The sequence below is a fragment of the Haplochromis burtoni genome, unplaced genomic scaffold (assembly GCF_018398535.1).
Source record: "Haplochromis burtoni strain Fernald_Lab_line unplaced genomic scaffold, NCSU_Asbu1 Contig_364, whole genome shotgun sequence".
Taxonomy (NCBI): Eukaryota; Metazoa; Chordata; class Actinopteri; order Cichliformes; family Cichlidae; genus Haplochromis; species Haplochromis burtoni.
The window spans coordinates 334460-353036 of record NW_024582725.1 but is presented as its reverse complement, the minus strand read 5'-3'; the positions used below and the strand labels follow the sequence as shown (position 1 = coordinate 353036).

Sequence of the window (18577 nt, the reverse complement as noted above, 5' to 3'; positions counted from 1 at the left end):
GAAACAGTAAAAAAGCTTAAACAAATTTATGTTGTAAAGTGTGACAACATTGTTCCGCTAGTCCGTTTGATCCGTTAGTTATGCAAGTTGTGAGGTGGGGCCTCCATTGGTCAGACTTGCTTTGTCCAGCACATCCCACAGATGATTGATTGGACTGAGAATTTGGAGAAATTTGGTTGCCAATCAACACCTCAAACTTGTTGTTGTGCTCCTATATGCCAATATAATACTATCAGCGTTTATAATGAGTGATAAATGAAAATTTTATAACAAAAAACCAGGAGAAACACCTTTCAATCGAGTTACGAGTGTTGATGTTACATAGACTGTCCAACAGAGGGCACTCTTCAACTTCTCAGGTGTTGACAAATGTTTGGAACACCACTCACACAACAATCAGCTAACCTGGTCGAGCAAAACACAAACGAGAAATCCTAGACCTGTTGTGACAAAACGAGATTATTTTAAACTGCACTTTAAAATCTTAGTTATATCTTAGCATGGACTCTTCAATAACTAGACATAGGAAATGCCAGGACAATCTGTTTGTTTCATGTGTCTCAAAGATAAAGCAATTTTGTATATTGAATATTTAAATCTGATATCCACCAATTCACCAGATATCAATATGAGTCTTAAAAAATGTACATTGGTCATGCTTTGTTTTAGTCATAATGTCTAACTAGCACATGCTTTGCATTAATTTAATATTTACTGAATGTTAAATAAGTAAACCTTCCACCTCATTTTTATGCGTTCTCCTTGTGTTTTGTCTGCTAAAGTAACAATTTAATATGATGACAAGTGAGGATTCAAAAAGTGGATCCATCCCTGTCTGTGAGCTTTATTTATAACTGGAACAACATAGCATCACATTGATATTCCTTTAACATCACTGGTGACATCCCAGATGCTATGCAGCTCTTGCCAATAACTGTTAACCTCTGGCACCCATCGCATGGAAAACACAGATTTCCTTTTAGAAATTGCAGATTTAAGGAGGTGACCCTTTCAATCACATTCTCATTCCTGCTCAAGCAGTCAAGTGCCCTGAATTATGTAGAAGAAAGTGACAGAGAGAGATAAAGTAAGGTGAAGAGAACGTGACTCAGCTGGACGTTAAGAGGCTGTATGGCTCGATATGCCCGGGAACCATGTTTAAATAAACATCACACAGGCAGAAAAGGTGAGAGCCATGCACAGTCATACTTCAGGGATATTCTGCTCAGCCCAGTCATACATAATTCTTCTTGCTTTCTAGAATATCAGGCTGCCCTGTCCATGTGCAAGTGTCCGGAGCTACTGATATTCATGCATATTCAATACCAACTATAAATCTCTTCCACCCTCCCTTCTTTCTACTATTTCTTGAATCTGCCTACATGGGGTCTTGCTACTGGATGTAAATCCTAATCTCGATTTTATTCCTCTCCTCGCTTCTCAGAGTTTAGCCGCATGAGGTCTGCAGCCAAAAGAGAAAGAGACTCAACGAAAGAACCGATCAGCCAGCCTCTCTTTTCAGTTTTGATCTCTATTCATTCGTATTACAGCTTGTGAGGTCCACATGTAAATATTGATATATACATTTTTGAAATGGCATTTTGAAACTCAGTGACAATTTGACTTGGCTAAATAAAAGACATAATAATGACAAAAACAAACACAATTATTTGAACCAAACAAGAAACGAAATTTTAAAATCATGAAAATACATTTATAAACTTAATTTAATGTTCAACTTATCCTTCCAAATGGGAAAAATGTGATTTCTCAGTGACTTTGAAAGTGCCCCGATTGTTGGTGTCAGACGGGCTGATCGAGTAGGCTATGTCTGAAACTGCTGATCTCTTGGCTTGTCATCACATCAGCCTCTAGAGAGAAAAACAAATCTTTTTGTTAGCTGTAGACCTGCAACTGTCAGCCAAAAAAAGGAAATCTGAGGCTACAGTGCGAACAAGCTCACTTAAGCTGGACAGCTCAAGACTGGGAAAACAAACCTGTGACTTAGTGAATCAACCTGCCCAGGCTCCTGCTGCTGGTAGTCTCCCAGTGTGTGGAGTTCCTCCATATGACTGTTGACCAGTTGCTTTTATTTAGGCCTCAAATGACTTCTAATATCAGGATAATGCACCAAGTCAAACTGCTTCAATTGGCTGAATATATCCAGCAGACATAGGGTAACTTTTATTTTTATTTTTATTATAGTCTCCCAAAGAATGAGAGGTATTCAGTGATATTCAATTTGTTCCAACATGAAAATAGTCACCTTCAGTGGCCATGCTGACTTAATTGTCCTACAGTGGAGTCTTCAGCATGAGTTTTCTTCTTTGGCATCCCAGAAATGATGTAAAGCTGAAAGAGGTAAGAACTACAGTTCAGTAATCGTTTTATTTCTGTGGGGTTGTCATTTGATAATATATATATATATATACACACACACACATATATATCCATCCATCCATCTTCATCCGCTTTGTCCGGGGTCGGGTCGCGGGGGCAGCAGCCTAAGCAAAGAGGCCCAGACCTCCCTCTCCCCAGCCACCTCCTCCAGCTTGTCCGGGGGAATACCAAGGCGTTCCCAGGCCAGCCGAGAGATATAATCTCTCCAGCGTGTCCTGGGTCTGCCCCGGGGCCTCCTCCCGGTGGGACATGCCTGGAACACCTCACCCAGGAGGCGCCCAGGGGGCATCCTTGTCAGATGCCCGAACCACCTCAGCTGGCTCCTTTCGATGTGGAGCAGCAGCTGCTCTACTCTGAGCCCCTCCCGGATGGCCGAACTTCTCACCCTATCTCTAAGGGAGAGGCCAGCCACCCTTCGGAGGAAGCTCATTTCTGCCGCTTGTATCCGCGATCTCGTTCTTTCGGTCACTACCCACAGCTCGTGGCCATAGGTGAGGGTAGGGACGTAGATCGACCGGTAAATTGAGAGCTTCGCTTTTACACTCAGCTCCCTCTTCACCACGACGGACCGGTGCAGCGTCCGCATTACTGCAGCTGCAGCCCCAATCCGTCTGTCGATCTCCGGCTCCCTTCTCCCATCACTCGCGAACAAGACCCCGAGATACTTGAACTCCTCCACTTGGGGCAGGAACTCATCCCCGACCCGGAGTGGGCACTCCACCCTTTTCCGGCTGAGAACCATGGCCTCAGATTTGGAGGTGCTGATCCTCATTCCCGCTGCTTCACACTCGGCTGCGAACCGTTCCAGTGCGAGCTGGAGGCCTTCACCCGATGAAGCCAACAGAACCACATCATCTGCAAAAATCAGAGATGAGATTCTGAGGCCACCAAAGCGAAAGCCCTCCGCCACTTGGCTGCGCCTAGAAATCCTGTCCATAAAAATTATGAACAGAACCGGAGACAAAGGGCAGCCCTGGCGGAGCCCATCACCCACCGGGAACGAGTCCGACTTATTGCCGGCAATGCGAACCAAGCTCTTGCAACGGTTGTATAGGGATCGAATGGCCCGTAGCAATGGGCCAGACACCCCATATTCCCGCAACACCTCCCACAGGACACCCCGAGGGACACGGTCGAATGCCTTCTCCAAGTCCACAAAACACATGTAGACTGGTTGGGCAAACTCCCATGCACCCTCAAGTATCCTGGAGAGGATAAAGAGCTGGTCCAGTGTTCCGCGACCAGGACGAAAACCGCATTGTTCCTCCTGTATCCGAGGTTCGACTAACGGACGAACTCTCCTTTCCAGCACCCTGGCATAGACTTTCCCAGGGAGGCTGAGGAGTGTGATCCCCCTGTAGTTGGAACACACCCTCCGGTCCCCCTTCTTAAAGATGGGGACCACCACCCCGGTCTGCCAGTCCACAGGTACTGCCCCTGATCTCCACGCAACATTGCAGAGGCGTGTCAACCAGGACAGCCCTACAACGTCCAGAGCCTTCAGGAACTCGGGGCGGACCTCATCAACACCAGGGGCTCTGCCACCAAGGAGTTGTTTAACTGCCTCAGTGACCTCGCCCCCGGAAATTGGCGGGTCATTTATAGATGTGTGTGTGTATATGTGTTGTGTGTGTGTTGTGTGTGTGTGTGTATATATATATATATTATATATATATATATATATATATATATATATATATGTATATATATATACCCATACACCACAACAATATATATATAAGCACATACACACACACATATATATATTATATAATATTATATATATATTATATATATATATATATATATATATAAATTATATATATATATAAATATATATTATATATATATATATATATATATATATATATATATGTGTGTGTGGTGTATATATAGTGTGTGTGTATATATATAATGTGTATACATATATATATATGTGTATATAATATATATGCTATATATGTATATATATATATATGATATATATGTGTATATATGATATATATGTGTGTGTATATATGTATATGTTTATATATGTTTATGTATATATATGTATTTCTATATATATCTATCTCTATATATATATGTGTATATTTTTTTATATTTATTGTATAATTTATTTATATATGTATATTTATGTGTATATGTATATATATATATGTGTGTGTATATATATATATGTATGTGTATATATATATGTGTGTATATATATATGTGTGTATATATATGTATATAGTATGTGTATATATATGTATATATATATGTATATATGTATGTATATATATATATGTGTATATTGATATATGTATGTGGTGTGTGTGTGTGTGTGTGTGTGTGTATTTGTAATACAACAAAATATAAAAAGGGTTTTGAAGGCAACTTGAGTGAGTCATAGCAACATCATCACAAACAGCTGATTTTCAGATGATCTCTTTCTGCTCTGTGCATTGTGTGCCTCTGCAGTTTATACTCTCTCCCGTGAACTCATATTTCTGTAAATATTCAATATCGAGACAAGTGTGTTGGCAGTTCAGCTTTCAAAACGTGACCACGATGCAAGTATGAAAAATATGGTGAGAAACTTATAATATGAACTTGGTATTTGAGATTCTTCTCTTCTCGAGTTGTTGTTGTTGTTAGGACACCAACTGGCTTAACCTTTTCCATCTTCAATTGCATCTCTAATGCAGCGAAAGTGCAAGAACCACTCCAGTGTTGATTACAAAGAAATAATGAACTTTGATTTCCTCAAGGTCCAAAAGTTTTTTGAGGAACTTATTTTAGATGGTTGGAAAAAAAGGCAGCTTTCAAGGCCATAATTTTATCCACCTGTCTTACTGGAAAGTAATTATCCAGTTCTTTCAGAGGCAAACAGATAGCAGTCTCCAGTGTTTTGGTAAACCATCCATCCATTGGGGTCTGTCTTTAATTGGAGGGCAGTTTCCTGGAGCAAAGTTCACATCTTTCTAATGAGCAAACATGAATTATTACAACAGATAGTTTTTAAGTCTCTCCTATGCTAATTACAATTAAAAGTTATTGCCGAAACTTTTCACTTCTCTACAAACATTTGTATATCCAGCATGTGTTTCACCATATAAATGCACTTTTTAGTAATTATTAATCTGTATTATTACAGATTCAAAGGCTTCTGTGCAGATCCAAATAATACTGTTCAAATCCCAAATTCTCCTGCTGTGTTTAAGGAAATTATATTTAAAAGCAGAATATTATCTAATTAAGACTGCTTTGGGGGGGGAATTAATGTAATATTAAATGAAGATAAATGAAGATACTAGACTGAAATTGCTGTCGAGAGTCTCCTCTGTGTTGTCTCCTCTCAATAACCTTTAGAAAGGAAGCCAGAGAAAAAGAGATAGCAAGGAAGGAGGAAAAGACCAGGAGAGAGATGTGATTAACTGCTTTGAACTTTAACTGATGACAAGTTGGTCATGTCTGCTAAGCATATGTATAACCTATTCTTTTCTCTAATAAAGCTCCTGTGTTGTTCCTCCTTTCTCTTAGCTCTCAGTCAGGGTGTTTCTGCACCATCGTCTTTTGAAATTGGTTTGAGGAATAAAATGCTGTGTGAATGATCAGCTTGTCTGTGACATGTGACACTGAGTCACTGACAGGCTGAAGGCAGATGGTAGCAACATCTGACTTTGGATGTAAGTGCTTTCTTTCATCTGCTTTACAATTTTCCTTGTATTGAGGGTATGTATTCATGACTGAAGCCCCCTTTCCTCTACCTTGGACCAGTAGATCTGAAGGCTCAAGGCTCCAAACTACTAACCCAGACTCAGAATTACATGCACTTCTAAACCCATCGCTCTCAATGAGTTTTTTGAGTGCTTATAAACCGGCAGATAAAGCTTAACATTGCCTAACATTGCATTTAGATATGTAGCCTAATTTATGGTGTGTTTTCCACTAATGCATTCCAGTCCAGTTGTCATAGCTGACCAAAGATCTAAAAGAATATATAACCTATCTTAAAATAATACAATATATTTACTTGACAGTATGAGACTGATCAAGCTCCCATTTTTGATGTTTTAAAAATGCATACATAATGCAAGATACAGTAAATAATAATAATAATAATAATAATAATAATAATAATAATAATAATGATGGATGGATATGTCACAGGTTTTTGACCCAGTGTTTTGTGTATTTTAGTTTTATTCTTTGATTATTTTATTTTCTCAGTGTTTCCTGGTTTCTTTGTCTTCTTCTTTGTCGTTGTGTTTAGGTTCACTTCCCCTGTGATGTCGTTAGGTTCATTTGTGTCAGCTGTTTCCTCGTGTGTTTCCACTCCCCCTGATTAACCCTTGTTTGTATTTAGTTTTCACCAGTTTCATAGCCAGTTTCTCAGTTTAGCGTTTGTACCATTTTCACCTTAGTTTTCATGTGTGCGTCTGCCATCAGCCCAAATAAAGGTTTGTTTTGGGTTCAAATTGAGTTCCGTCTCCTGCAGTATCTGCTCTTGGGTCTGTTTAACAAACACATCGGCCCACCTCGCTGTGACGGTATATCCTTGTGAACAGAAAGCAAAAAGCGAGGCAGAGGAAGTTCATTAAAAGGAAGTGTTAAGATATGTTGACAAGGTAGAGTTTCACCCCATTCTTTCCCCCAAGTCTATTTCCTGTAAAACGTATGAGTCTCTGTTAGCCCAAGGTGCTTTAGCTTTCCACTATTCCCCCTGAAGTTGTCTCCTGCAAACACAGAGGGAAGAGAAATGTGACAAAACACTGTGAGACACAATTACAATCTTGCAGAAAACTCTCGGCTATTACCACATCTCACAACACCCCATTACTTTTGGTATGTTTGTTTTTAAGGTTTTAAGGTTGAAGTATTTTTTTGAAATGAAAGCCTATTTGTCAGATTACACTGCACAATGTGTCAAGAGAGCTGGTGAAAATAGACGCAATCCATTTCAGTTACAGTGGGTGAACTGATGGTTTTTATCTAGCTCAGTGGGACCAATACAGTTGCAGCAGCAAAGTCCTATGTTAGTGAAGTCAGACCACAGCAGACACTTAGAGTAATTGGATATACCACACTTTGTGTATTTTTGGGTGGGTGAGAGAGCAGATAGTAACATTTGAGCATAGACCAGTTCCCTCCCCCCTTTTGTTGGAATTTGTGATAATCCAGAATCAAAATAATGTTCCATTCATTACTTCAAATTTGCTCTCATTTTTGAGTAAATGGGGGAGTTAAACACATTAGTGTTATTGATTCTGTAAAGTAACAAATCACCAAGCATCAAGTCCATCATCTGGGAACTATCAGTTCCATTAAAAAATATATATATATATATCAATGCCTTTTTACGCAATTTCTGTGATAGGAGAAGAATTTCAAGCAATTCCTAAAGTTAACATGATTGATCTTCTTAAGTTCAAGTTCCTCAAAGTTCTTAAAAATCTTAAAATCCAAAAGGATTTTTATGACCTAACACGATCCTTATACCAGCACTGCCATTTCTAGAAACGACAACAAGAGCTCATATGATCAGACTCATTAAACTTCCATCCATTTATCCTCTTCCACTTTTCCAATTAAGGTTCACTGGGGGCCCGGACCCTATCACAGCTACAAACTTAACTTGTTTGAGCAAAATTTTTGTCACTAACATGTTTGGTCATTTTCCATGTCATAAAGAATATTTATAATTGGTATAAGTATTTTTTTAGAACTCTAATTTAGAAACCTCTGACTTGAAATGATGAGTTGTTAGCCAACTGAGTGATGGATCCCCAAGTCTTAGTGACATTCATTCTGTTTCAGGAAAAAAGTTCTTTTGCAGATTCAAGTCAGAGAATGTAGAAGTGGATAGTGATTGAATGATAGATGAATTGAACACTTTACCGATCTGTCTAGCTGCCTGTCTGCACATACAATAGGCCTTGACTGACAGGGGGAAGACGAGCTACAGTGGAAGGATTGGGATACAGAGAAGGTTGCAATGATTGATGAATAGAACCAATACAGATGGTTCCCCAGGTTTATAGAACGTTTGGGATAAAAGGATTGGAAAACTGAACGAAATGGATGTCGACAAAGAATGACTGACTGATAGGAATTCCAGAGAGGGCTCTGGTAGGTTAAGAACAAATTTTCATGAATGTGTCTGCAAGCAACAGTTTTTGTGTGGATCAGATTTGTAACATTATGTGTTGTTCACTTGTCTCCATTTATCAACCATCAAGCCAGTCCATAACAGGCAGAACAACTACAGATTATCCCCAAACTAATTTAAAAGCATGGCCTGACAACACTGACTGGAAAGATAAGAACATAATAGGATAAAGTCTTGAATTTTTCACGTTGTTGTCAGTTTTTATTTGAAGTCTTGTAGTGACTTGACATGCAGAGAGAAAACATTGGCTATAGCAGGAAGAGATCCATATACCCAGAGAAGTTCAGATGCTCTGCAATCCCACAGCTCACAGCTCCGTATTCAGCATCAGACATCAGAACACACAATCTATTGTCAAGGGTAATGTTATCTGATGCTACAGTGAGTTAGCAGTTTCTTAATATGAGACCATAGCAGTTCATTTCACATCTGCTGCATAAATCTATTTTCCTGCCCAATCAGATCATAACACTTTAATGGCATATAAGCAAGCATTACTTAAGACCTAATGATAAAATATTTTTGTTGGGCAAATGTAAATTTGCTAAATTGCTGCAAGAGTTTGCAGCACCCACTTACAGACACAACATCAGAACATAGCTCAACAAGGCAATAAGTGTGGCAACGTGTGAAATGGACATGTTGGACCAGCATGTCTGTTTAACACTTCACTGTGATATTGGGTTGAGATCTTACATTTAAGCAAATCTGGAATATGAAGACCAAGTCATGAGGAGAACAAACTGCGGAAGCAATTGAGATTAAGTCCGAAGCAGTTTTAAAGTATATATATTAATGATTTGAAATACTGTAAACCAGTGGCAGGTTGTCGGGGTGCTTGAAACTCCATCAGCTTAATAACTTGGTGGCATAAACCATAAGGCACCTTCAGAGGTCTTGTACAGTCACTGCATCTTATAAGTCATATCAGTTCACTTTCCTAGAAATCTCACATCAATAATCTCACCCGCTCTGCCTACTTCCATCTACGTAACATTAAAAGATTGCTTCCTTCTCTTTCCACCCAGTCTACATCCATTCTTGTCCATAGTCTTGTTACCTCCCGTATTGACTACTGCAATTCTCTTTTGCATGGTCTCCCCCAAAAATCCCTCCATAAGCTTCAACTGGTTCAGAACTCTACTGCTCGCATTATCACCAGAACCCCCTCCTACCAGCACATCACCCCTGTTCTTCAGGAACTTCACTGGCTCCCTGTGAAATTCCGGATAATTTTCAAACTTCTTCTGCTCACCTTCAAGGCCATTCATAACCTCGCTCCTTCCTTACCTTTCTGACCTGTTAACCACCACTTGTTCTGCCCGTTCACTTCGTTCTTCTTCTTCTATCCAGCTTGCTGTACCTTCCTTCCGCCTCACCACCATGGGAAGCAGAGCTTTCAGCTGCTCTGCTCCCAGGCTGTGGAACTCTCTGCCCCCAGAAATAAGAAACATTGGTTCTCTCCCCCAGTTTAAATCCCAACTCAAAACTCATCTGTTCAAATCTGCATATTCACTGTGAATCCACTGTTTGTTACATTTTATCTTGTGCTTTTATTTTATTGTTCTTATTCTGCCATTGTTTTACTAAGTGTTTTATCCTATTGTAAAGTGTCCTTGGGTGACTTGAAAGGCGCTCATAAATAAATTATTATTATTATTATTATTATTATTATTATTATTATTATTATTATTATTATTATTATTATTATTATTATCACCAATCTTGCCTTATATGCTCTTGACTTACTAAACCATAGAAACCACAGCCCTCCTGACGCTTCCCTCTGGTTTCAGTCTTACTCTGGCTTTCACACTTGCTTATTTCTCCCACATAAATTGACTTACTTTAGGATATTTTCCTTATTTTCTTTACCTTGAAAAGCACAATTCTTACAAATTAAATCAAAACTGTTCTCTTGTCCCGTGAGTGGTCACAATTGTTTTCTTTATTCCACAGACAAACTGTGACCAATTATAAACAATATGCTGTCTAAGTGTCTACAGCATTCGATGACTAATGACCTGTCTGTACATTTTTTGTGTTATCTGGCATATTTGACCCATGGCACATGAAAACACATTTTCCTCCACTCTTGATTACAAGACCCTTTTTTTTAAAGCTTAAACTGCATAAACATCAACCAGAGTAATCTGCAACCTTTCCAGAACATTTAGACTGAGAGGAGGTGGTGAGGGATCATCACTTCACTGGCAGGCTGTGAGCTTTACAGCATATCTTAAAATCCTTACAGCAAGTCATTACATGGACTTGCACTCTAATACCCAACCAATTTACTTCAACTTTACACTTGGCTCCAGCAATGCCAGGCTCTTAACCGTCCCTGTCATTTCCAAAATGTGAGCAGGTGGTAGGTCATTTCATTTTATAGAAACAGTCTGCCTTGCCATGTCAAGGAATTAGAAACAGTTTCTATTTTTAAAATGAGAAGAAGAAGAAAAAAACAAACGCCTGTTTTCAGACTTTGCCCTATACCTGACCCAGCCTCACATATCAGGTCTTTCCATCATTATCATCTATATATCAATAGGTAGGAGTGTATGCATTCACTTCTTCATTAATGACTACCTGCACTACCTAGCCAGTCATTAAAAAACAGCAGCATGAAAAAAAAATGATGGGAATGGGGGAATTCTATGCTAAATTAATCATTAGCTATATTTACTCCAGCTGGGTTTGATGGGTCTTCAGTAGCTGCATGTATTAGATTGTGAGACAAAAAGCAGCAGGATTTCAAAAATAATGAACACATAATTGGACATGAAATTAGCTTCAGTGTTGGAGAGATGGAGCAGAAAAGAATAACAGATTGCTAACAATTTGAATGTTTAAAGATAACTTCAACCTGCTAACCATCCAACTTGCACAAAAAACATTTTAAGGTGCAAAACAGTCAGGTCAAGACACTATCTGATGCCATTCCTGGCTGTTAACAGACAAGAGCTAAACATACAATAGGATAATAATCACCGTAGTTACTTTTGCCTGAGGATAATTGTTACTCTGAATAGTCATCCAATCTTCAACATGCAGAAGCTGCTTTTCTGACAATAAACATGGCAGACAGGTAAGAATGTAACATTTTTAGTGTTTGCACTGTTTTAAGTTAATTAAATGTCATATCCTCACATATAATACTGCTTATTTGCAAAAGCTACAACTGTTGATGTTGATGACTTAACTTATGATAATCAAATGACCAACACTGAATGAAAAGATGGCTTTGCCAGTTATTTGGAATTTGGGTTAAAATTGTGCTGTAATGTGACTGGAAACCTCATTGCTGGTCCTGGAATAAGCTCAGAAAAGCTCTTCTGAGTTAGACTGAAATTCCTTTGATTTAGTGCTAAACATCATCAAGTTGGAGCACTAAAAGGTTTAAAAGACTGCTTTTAATGACAGTAAAATTAAAAAAATACCCAAGGGTACATTTCCATGTAAATTAAACTGAACTGGGCAAAAAACAATAATTGAAATATGCTTGTTATTCACACTTTCCGAGCTGTTCTGTTATCCAGATATTAGAAGGTGAGTTGTTGAAATAAGCAGCTGGTGTTGCTTTTCCAGATGATTGTCAAGATGTCCCAGCTGAAAGAGCGCTAGTCAAAAAGTGACAATGAATATAGAAACTCTGTTTATTAATAATAATAATAATAATATATATTATTAATTCAAAATCATCCACGACTTGCAATAATGACATTTCCTATTTCCTTTTCTGGCATACGGCTTAAAGTAAAGAAACATTTATTCATTAATAATTCAATTCCTCACCTCAGGGCATTTCATTTAGTAGTGGTAGTATAGCAGATGTCTGCCAGGTTTCAACAAAGGACAGTACAATAAACTTGCTCTTGGGCAGAAAATGTAGCAAGGTTTTCAAATGTAGGCGTTTTGGGGTGTTAATTAGTCACTGCATGAGAGAAGTAGCTCTAAGGAGGCCAAGCAGGACCCAGCAAGTTGGCCAGGCAGGAGGAAGACAAAGATACCAGTGTCTACTACCACCAGGAGGTGAGATCACTGTCTGTTTGCTAAGGGGAACGATGCATATTCTCATTTGGTCGGCACTCTGGGTGGTCCTACTGAGCAATGGTCATGTGAAAGCTGTGATAAAAGTGTCCATTCTATTACAGTTTTTCTCAAATGCTAAAACACATGTCACAAACGTTACCACCAGGTCCCCCAATGTCCAAACACAACACCCTTCTCTAAAGCTGCATAAACACAACCACACCTTCCCACTGCAAAACTCAAACTCCCACACCAAGAGAGCAGCTCGAAGCTGTCAAAACTGTAAACACTATACACAGCATTACACACTACAGCAAAACAATTGAAAACACAATGCTCAATTTGTGAGAAGGTTCTTTGGTTCATAACTGCCAATGCATATTTTTATAAACTGTACAGTAACGGATCGTCATAGAACCCTGCAGAGGATTAGGCATTTAGATTTGTGAGTTTCACATGAAGACTATAAATCTATAAAAACATCCTGCATGTACGTACACTACTGTAACACAACTCAATGCAAAAACAGAATCTATCGCACACAACAGTACTCTCGGAAACATGATCAGGGTGTGAAGTCTTTTTTATTGTCTACACGGTCTTTTTACAGTATTACACACAGTCACTGTGCGGCATCATGTCGCCGAGCTGCATTGGGCCACATCACCTCATCCACATCACAGGCTATATTGTCCCTTGCTAGGCACCGCGGGAAAAACGCCCTGGAATGGCGAATCCATCCCTGGAAGGCCTCCACTGGGATGTCAGCACAGGCCAGCTCCATTGCCCGTATGAGGTTCTCTCTTGTGTATGGCTGTCTGTCATACACCTTCCATCTCCATGATGAGAAGAACTCCTCTATAGGGTTCAGGAAAGGGGAGTAGGGTGGCAGACAGACGTTTAAAAAGTGGTCACTGTTGGTGGTGAACCACTCTCTGATTTGGTGTGTTTTGTGGAAGCGGACGTTGTCCCAAATGATCACATACATGTGATGTGCTAGCCTAGGATGGTGTTGTTGACGGTCCAGGAGGATGTCTTTTAGCTCCTCTAGGAAGGTGAGGAGACGTTGGGTGTTGTAAGACCCAAGGACAGCATGCCGGTGGACAAGCCCCTCCGTACCCATAGCTGCACAAAGAGTAATATTACCCCCCCGTTGGCCAGGAACCTCAGTGATGGCTCTTTGGCCAATGATGTTACGGCCTCTTCGCCTTCGTTTCTGGAGGTTGAAGCCAGCCTCATCCAGGAAGAGGTACTCATGGGGTCTGGCCATCGCGTCCAACTGCATTATCCTCTGTGAACATGGAAAAGCGTACAGGTGTTCAGAACGGTCAATCAGGTAGCACAGTATTGTCCAGAAGTAATGTAGGCCACTAAGCAACACAGTATGTCCACTAACTGTACTGTGGACATGGATGTATACGTACTTGCACATACTCGTAACGTTGTTCTATGTGTCGCGCAGAGTTGCGCTCAAAGGGAACCCTGTAGACCTGTTTCATCCTCATCTGTTGGCGCCGGAGAACTCGGTCTATTGTGGACACGCTGACAGCATCAATGTTCTCAAAGTTTACATTATCTGCAATGACTTTGTCTCTGATCTCTCGGAGTCTAATGCAGTTGTTCTCACGGACCATATCTGCAATGAGGGTTTCTTGTGCCGCTGTGAATATGGCAACCCTCCCACCTCTATGTGGCATTCTTTCAGCTCTAAAGAAAGAAACATGTGTTGTCAATTGACTGATTTATATGTAAAACTACATGTAAAGTAACAGACCACTTTCACAGGCCTGTAAAACTGTAGTGTGACAAAGAAAGCAATAGCGTACTATACCTGTTGTGTTGTCTAAATGCCTTGATAATGGTGGCCACGGTGAACCTACTCAGGTTTGGATGTACTCTTCGTCCCGCTTCAGCCATTGTCATGCCATGGACAATGACATGATCAATTACTGTTGCTCGCATATCATCTGTTATGATGGTGCGAGGTTGTCTTCTTCTCCCACCTGGACCTTCTCCTCTCTCTTGTTGGCCTCCTTCTCTTCCTCCTCTACTCCGAACTCCTCTTCTTCTTAGGCCTTCACCTCTTCCTCCTCTGATCTCAACCCCTCTTCCTCTTTGGCCTGCAGCTCTTCTCCTTCCGCACGCTCGAATGCCTTCATCCATTGTGATTGTTTGGCATCTTCACCAAACTATGCTTTTATAGGTGGGGTCACATCATTAGCAACAGGTGTCTTCAATTTTGAGTCGTTGTGTGTAGTGACTGACGCCAGGTGTGTTCCCTGTGTTCAAAGATTGGTGACTGTGGCAAGCATTTTGCATCACATGGGCTTTCATTTGAGAATATGAGCAGAGTTGTTTTGCAACATGTGTTTTAGCAAGGAAAAATGTGTTTAGATTTATGAGTACAGAGGGTTGTGTTTTGTGAATTGTGTCTTCATGTGACATGTGTTTATGGTACTGGAATATGGTGGCTACATTTAGTAAATGTGTTTAGACTACTGGTCATTTGGGTTACAGGATTGGCTTTTGTGTTTTAACATTTGAGAAAAACTGTAATAGAGATGAGCTGTCAGGCTTTGTGCAGTATGTCTGTTCAACAAATGTTAAGAGTAAAAAGAATTAGACAGTTAAATGAGAATAAATGTCAATGTGAATATAGAATGTATACTGCAGCAGAAAAAAAGATAAAAAGTGCATTATAAAAAGGAGGTAAACGATTTGAAAGATATAACAAAGCAAAAACAGGAAAAGACAAGAGAGTGTTGAACAACTCCTATCAGTCTCAGTTGCTGTCCAGCTGCTTACAGTAGGAAGGACTGCAGTGTCCACACACACAAATATGCACACACACCAGACATTCTGCCGATGGCTGACACAGATACTGCAATGCAGAGAGATGAAGGGAAGGAGCCAGCAAGCAAACGAGTAGGGGGGAGAAAAAATGAAAAGAAGAGAAGAAGGGATCATACTGTGACTGAGAGGAGGGAGGGGGAGAAACAGAGTAGGGTTACTAAGGAGCTCTAAAGTGGAGAGGAAGAGTAAAGAAAACAATGAAAAGACAGTGGTTGACAGAGAGGGTGACAAATTAGGAAGGATGCAAGTTGGGAGGCAGACTGAGGGCAGCAAAAGGAGAAACATGGGCTCTGTTAATCAGAAAGTATTTATTTATTCAATTTTCAAGTTTGATTGTGACAATTTAAATAAATAAATAAATAGTAAATAAAAAAAATTAAAAAAAGAGTAGCAGGAATGCTTACTTTCACAATTTTGAGCTTCTTAATTGCCAAGCTCATAGAATGATCATCAACAAGAAGAAGCATGACTTGGTAATAAAATTGATGCATCCATTTTAAAAAAGAGATTAAAAGAAGAGTCATAATTTTACTGTTTGTTATTCTAAATTTGGCAAATTTAACAGATTACTGCCCTGAAAAGGGTGTCCATCCATCAGAGCCAAAATAGAGAAGAGCCAACCAAAAGAAACCTTTCTGTGAATTGACTGTAAAGTGTGTAAAAGACATGCTTTGTCTCTCCTAAGCGTGAGATGGACACGCATGCAGAAATTGCATTACCAGTAGAGGGAGATAATATATTTAAAGCCACAAAGTCAGTAGTGAGCATAAAAAATATTAAGTACATTCCAGGAGCCTTAATTGTCCGAATCTATTAATCCCTTTCCCGTTATTATTTTCATGTTGGCTTAAAAATAGAACATCTCCCTCTGCTGTTACTGCAGATGACTGCAACTTCTGCATGAGTGTACATTTCATGTTTTGGAGAGGCAATGCATGAAATGGACACAGTGGACCAGCATGTCTATTGTGATATTAGGTTGAGGTGACCTACTAACTACTGGAGAGTTGTTGGTGTATTGTGTCATGTAATCACATTACATTTTTCAGTGTAAAGCGTTAGTGTACTTATCTGCACACCGGGCAATAGAAAAAAAAAAAAACCTAACACGCCTTCTCTTCTTCTGCATTAGCAGTACAGTTATAGTGGGGAACAGTTTAAAGGAATCGGAATTTTACAACTGCGGTTTGCTAACTTTGCAATCATATACACAAAGAGCATGCTAACACAAAGCTAGCAAAAATTCCATAATGTAAATACATGTATAAATGTACATCTAAAAATGTGTTGTTTAATTGATTAGTTGGTCAACAAACAACTGGAAAAAACAAATTGGAACAATCTATTTTGACTATTTTGTAATGTCAAAACAATTTCAGAATAATGTCATATTCATTTTCCTCGGCCAATTCTTTAAACATGCCACACTCAAGTAAATAATCTGAATTCACATTGATAATGTTATTTATTAAAAGAACTGGTAAACCTTTTACCAGTTAGATTGTTAGATTGTTAGATTCCAGATTCCACTCAAAGAGCTAAAATAAGGTGCAATGAGTGTGTTTACTTTTATTATTAGACTTAAAGGAGCTGGACAAAATACATTTGATGATTTATTATATTTAGAAGAATGTAATTTCAAGGGAACTAAAACTCCACTTATACTTATGAGAACGTTCTCCTATGAGGTGGAGAGATACAGGAAGCCCAAGGTCACAGCACTTAGAAAAATTGCTTATATCCACTATTTATCTAAATCTTTTCCCATTCCCTTTGTCCTTTTGCCTCTCATTATCTTGGTCTACCTTCCTTTCTCTCTTGCTTCCTGTTCCCTTCTCTCACATGCACATGAACAATAGCACAATTCTTTCCAGGATGCAGGATGATTCACAGATGATGCAACTCCTGCTATTCTGTCACATGTCCTTTTCTTTCTGTCCATTCTTTTTCATTTCTTTCTGTGCTCAGTAGAAAGAACTATCATCCCCATAGCTGCCGTGTGATGAACAATAATCTGGTGATAGACCATTTTACAGTGCTGCCATCACCATTGTTGTTGTGTAAGTGGCTGTAGTTGTCTGGATATGTGGAATTGTCTCTGTGTGTGTGCATGCGTGCGTTTTTACTGGAAACTATGAGTTTGATTGATACTGTACCTTCCTTCCTCTATTATTGACACTAGTGTGTCTTTATTCACAGTGGTAGCTTTTGTATGTGTCTGAGATTTATGAACTGCACAAGAAATACTGTAATAACCAACTTTACAATAAGAAAATCACAACAAACATTTATAGACTTGGATTTGTCTCCTACTTTACTGTAGAGCTGTTTAGCAACTTCAGAAAAATCAGTTCGTGTCTACAAGCACAACAGTTTTGCTATTAGTCTATAACTAACTGAAGACTAAAGTAATATGACAAGAGTATGCACAGAAAAAGACATTTGTTAGAACAGCTAACTGCTTTTAGTGAGATTTTAGAAAATGCAGTTTGCAGCTTTTGAACACAGGGTAATACAATACATCTAAAGATTTATTACTGGATTTTACATGGCCTGAAAATATCTTTATATTCATTAATTTTGATTCACCTTCACTTTGGATTTACACATTTAGTTTTCTAAGAGGTTTTCCTGAGACCTGCTTTTGCCTTCTGTAGATACTAGAAGTGCAGAAAAAAATTCACAAAATGATTTTCAGTTATTGCAAATCAATTTTCATTTTAACACCCTCCCTGACCTTTTTAGATCCAGGGTTGCAGGAGTGAGAGGATGGTGGTGGTGTGTATGTGCCATATTTCCTGTCTATTTTTGATAGTCTGCATATACGTCAATATATCTAGTTTTACCTTCCCTCATCTCATTATGTCAGATTTGTCCCAGCTGCGTTTCTTCCGTTATGGACTGGATTATAGATGGCAGACAGTTGATGTCGTAAACCACCGCCTCTGTTCAAAGATGGTCGCTCACAGTGGACATAGATGGCTTCTTTCACTCCTCTTTCAAACCATCTGTCCTCTCTGTCCAAAATGTGAACATTGGCATCCTCGAAAGAGTGACCTTTGTCCTTTAGATGCAGATGGAGTGGTGAGTCTTGTCCTGTGGAGGCGGCTCTTCTATGTTGTGCCATGCGCTTGTGAA

The 18577-nt window shown here is 39.3% G+C and overlaps 1 protein-coding gene across 1 annotated transcript; it reads right to left on the bottom strand.

Annotated features, from left to right (window-relative positions):
* Positions 1-12826: 12826 nt before the first annotated feature.
* Positions 12827-15169, bottom strand: LOC121815910. Its single transcript, XM_042228914.1, has 3 exons — positions 14418-15169; positions 14011-14293; positions 12827-13877 (listed from the first exon to the last, which is right to left on the bottom strand). Exons 1-3 carry the CDS (start codon positions 14747-14749, stop codon positions 13209-13211), a joined length of 1284 nt encoding a protein of 427 aa, XP_042084848.1. The 5' UTR covers positions 14750-15169; the 3' UTR covers positions 12827-13208.
* Positions 15170-18577: the final 3408 nt, after the last annotated feature.

What these genes read in the sequence shown, in the direction of transcription:
- LOC121815910 (XM_042228914.1), bottom strand. Translation starts at nt 14,749, where the DNA reads ATGGATGAAGGCATTCGAGCGTGCGGAAGGAGAAGAGCTGCAGGCCAA. An exon ending in GCATTTAGACAACACAACAG is followed by an intron (nt 14,294 to 14,417) that starts GTATAGTACGCT and finishes TTCTTTCTTTAG; the next exon opens with AGCTGAAAGAATGCCACATA. An exon ending in AACGTTACGAGTATGTGCAA is followed by an intron (nt 13,878 to 14,010) that starts GTACGTATACAT and finishes CCATGTTCACAG; the next exon opens with AGGATAATGCAGTTGGACGC.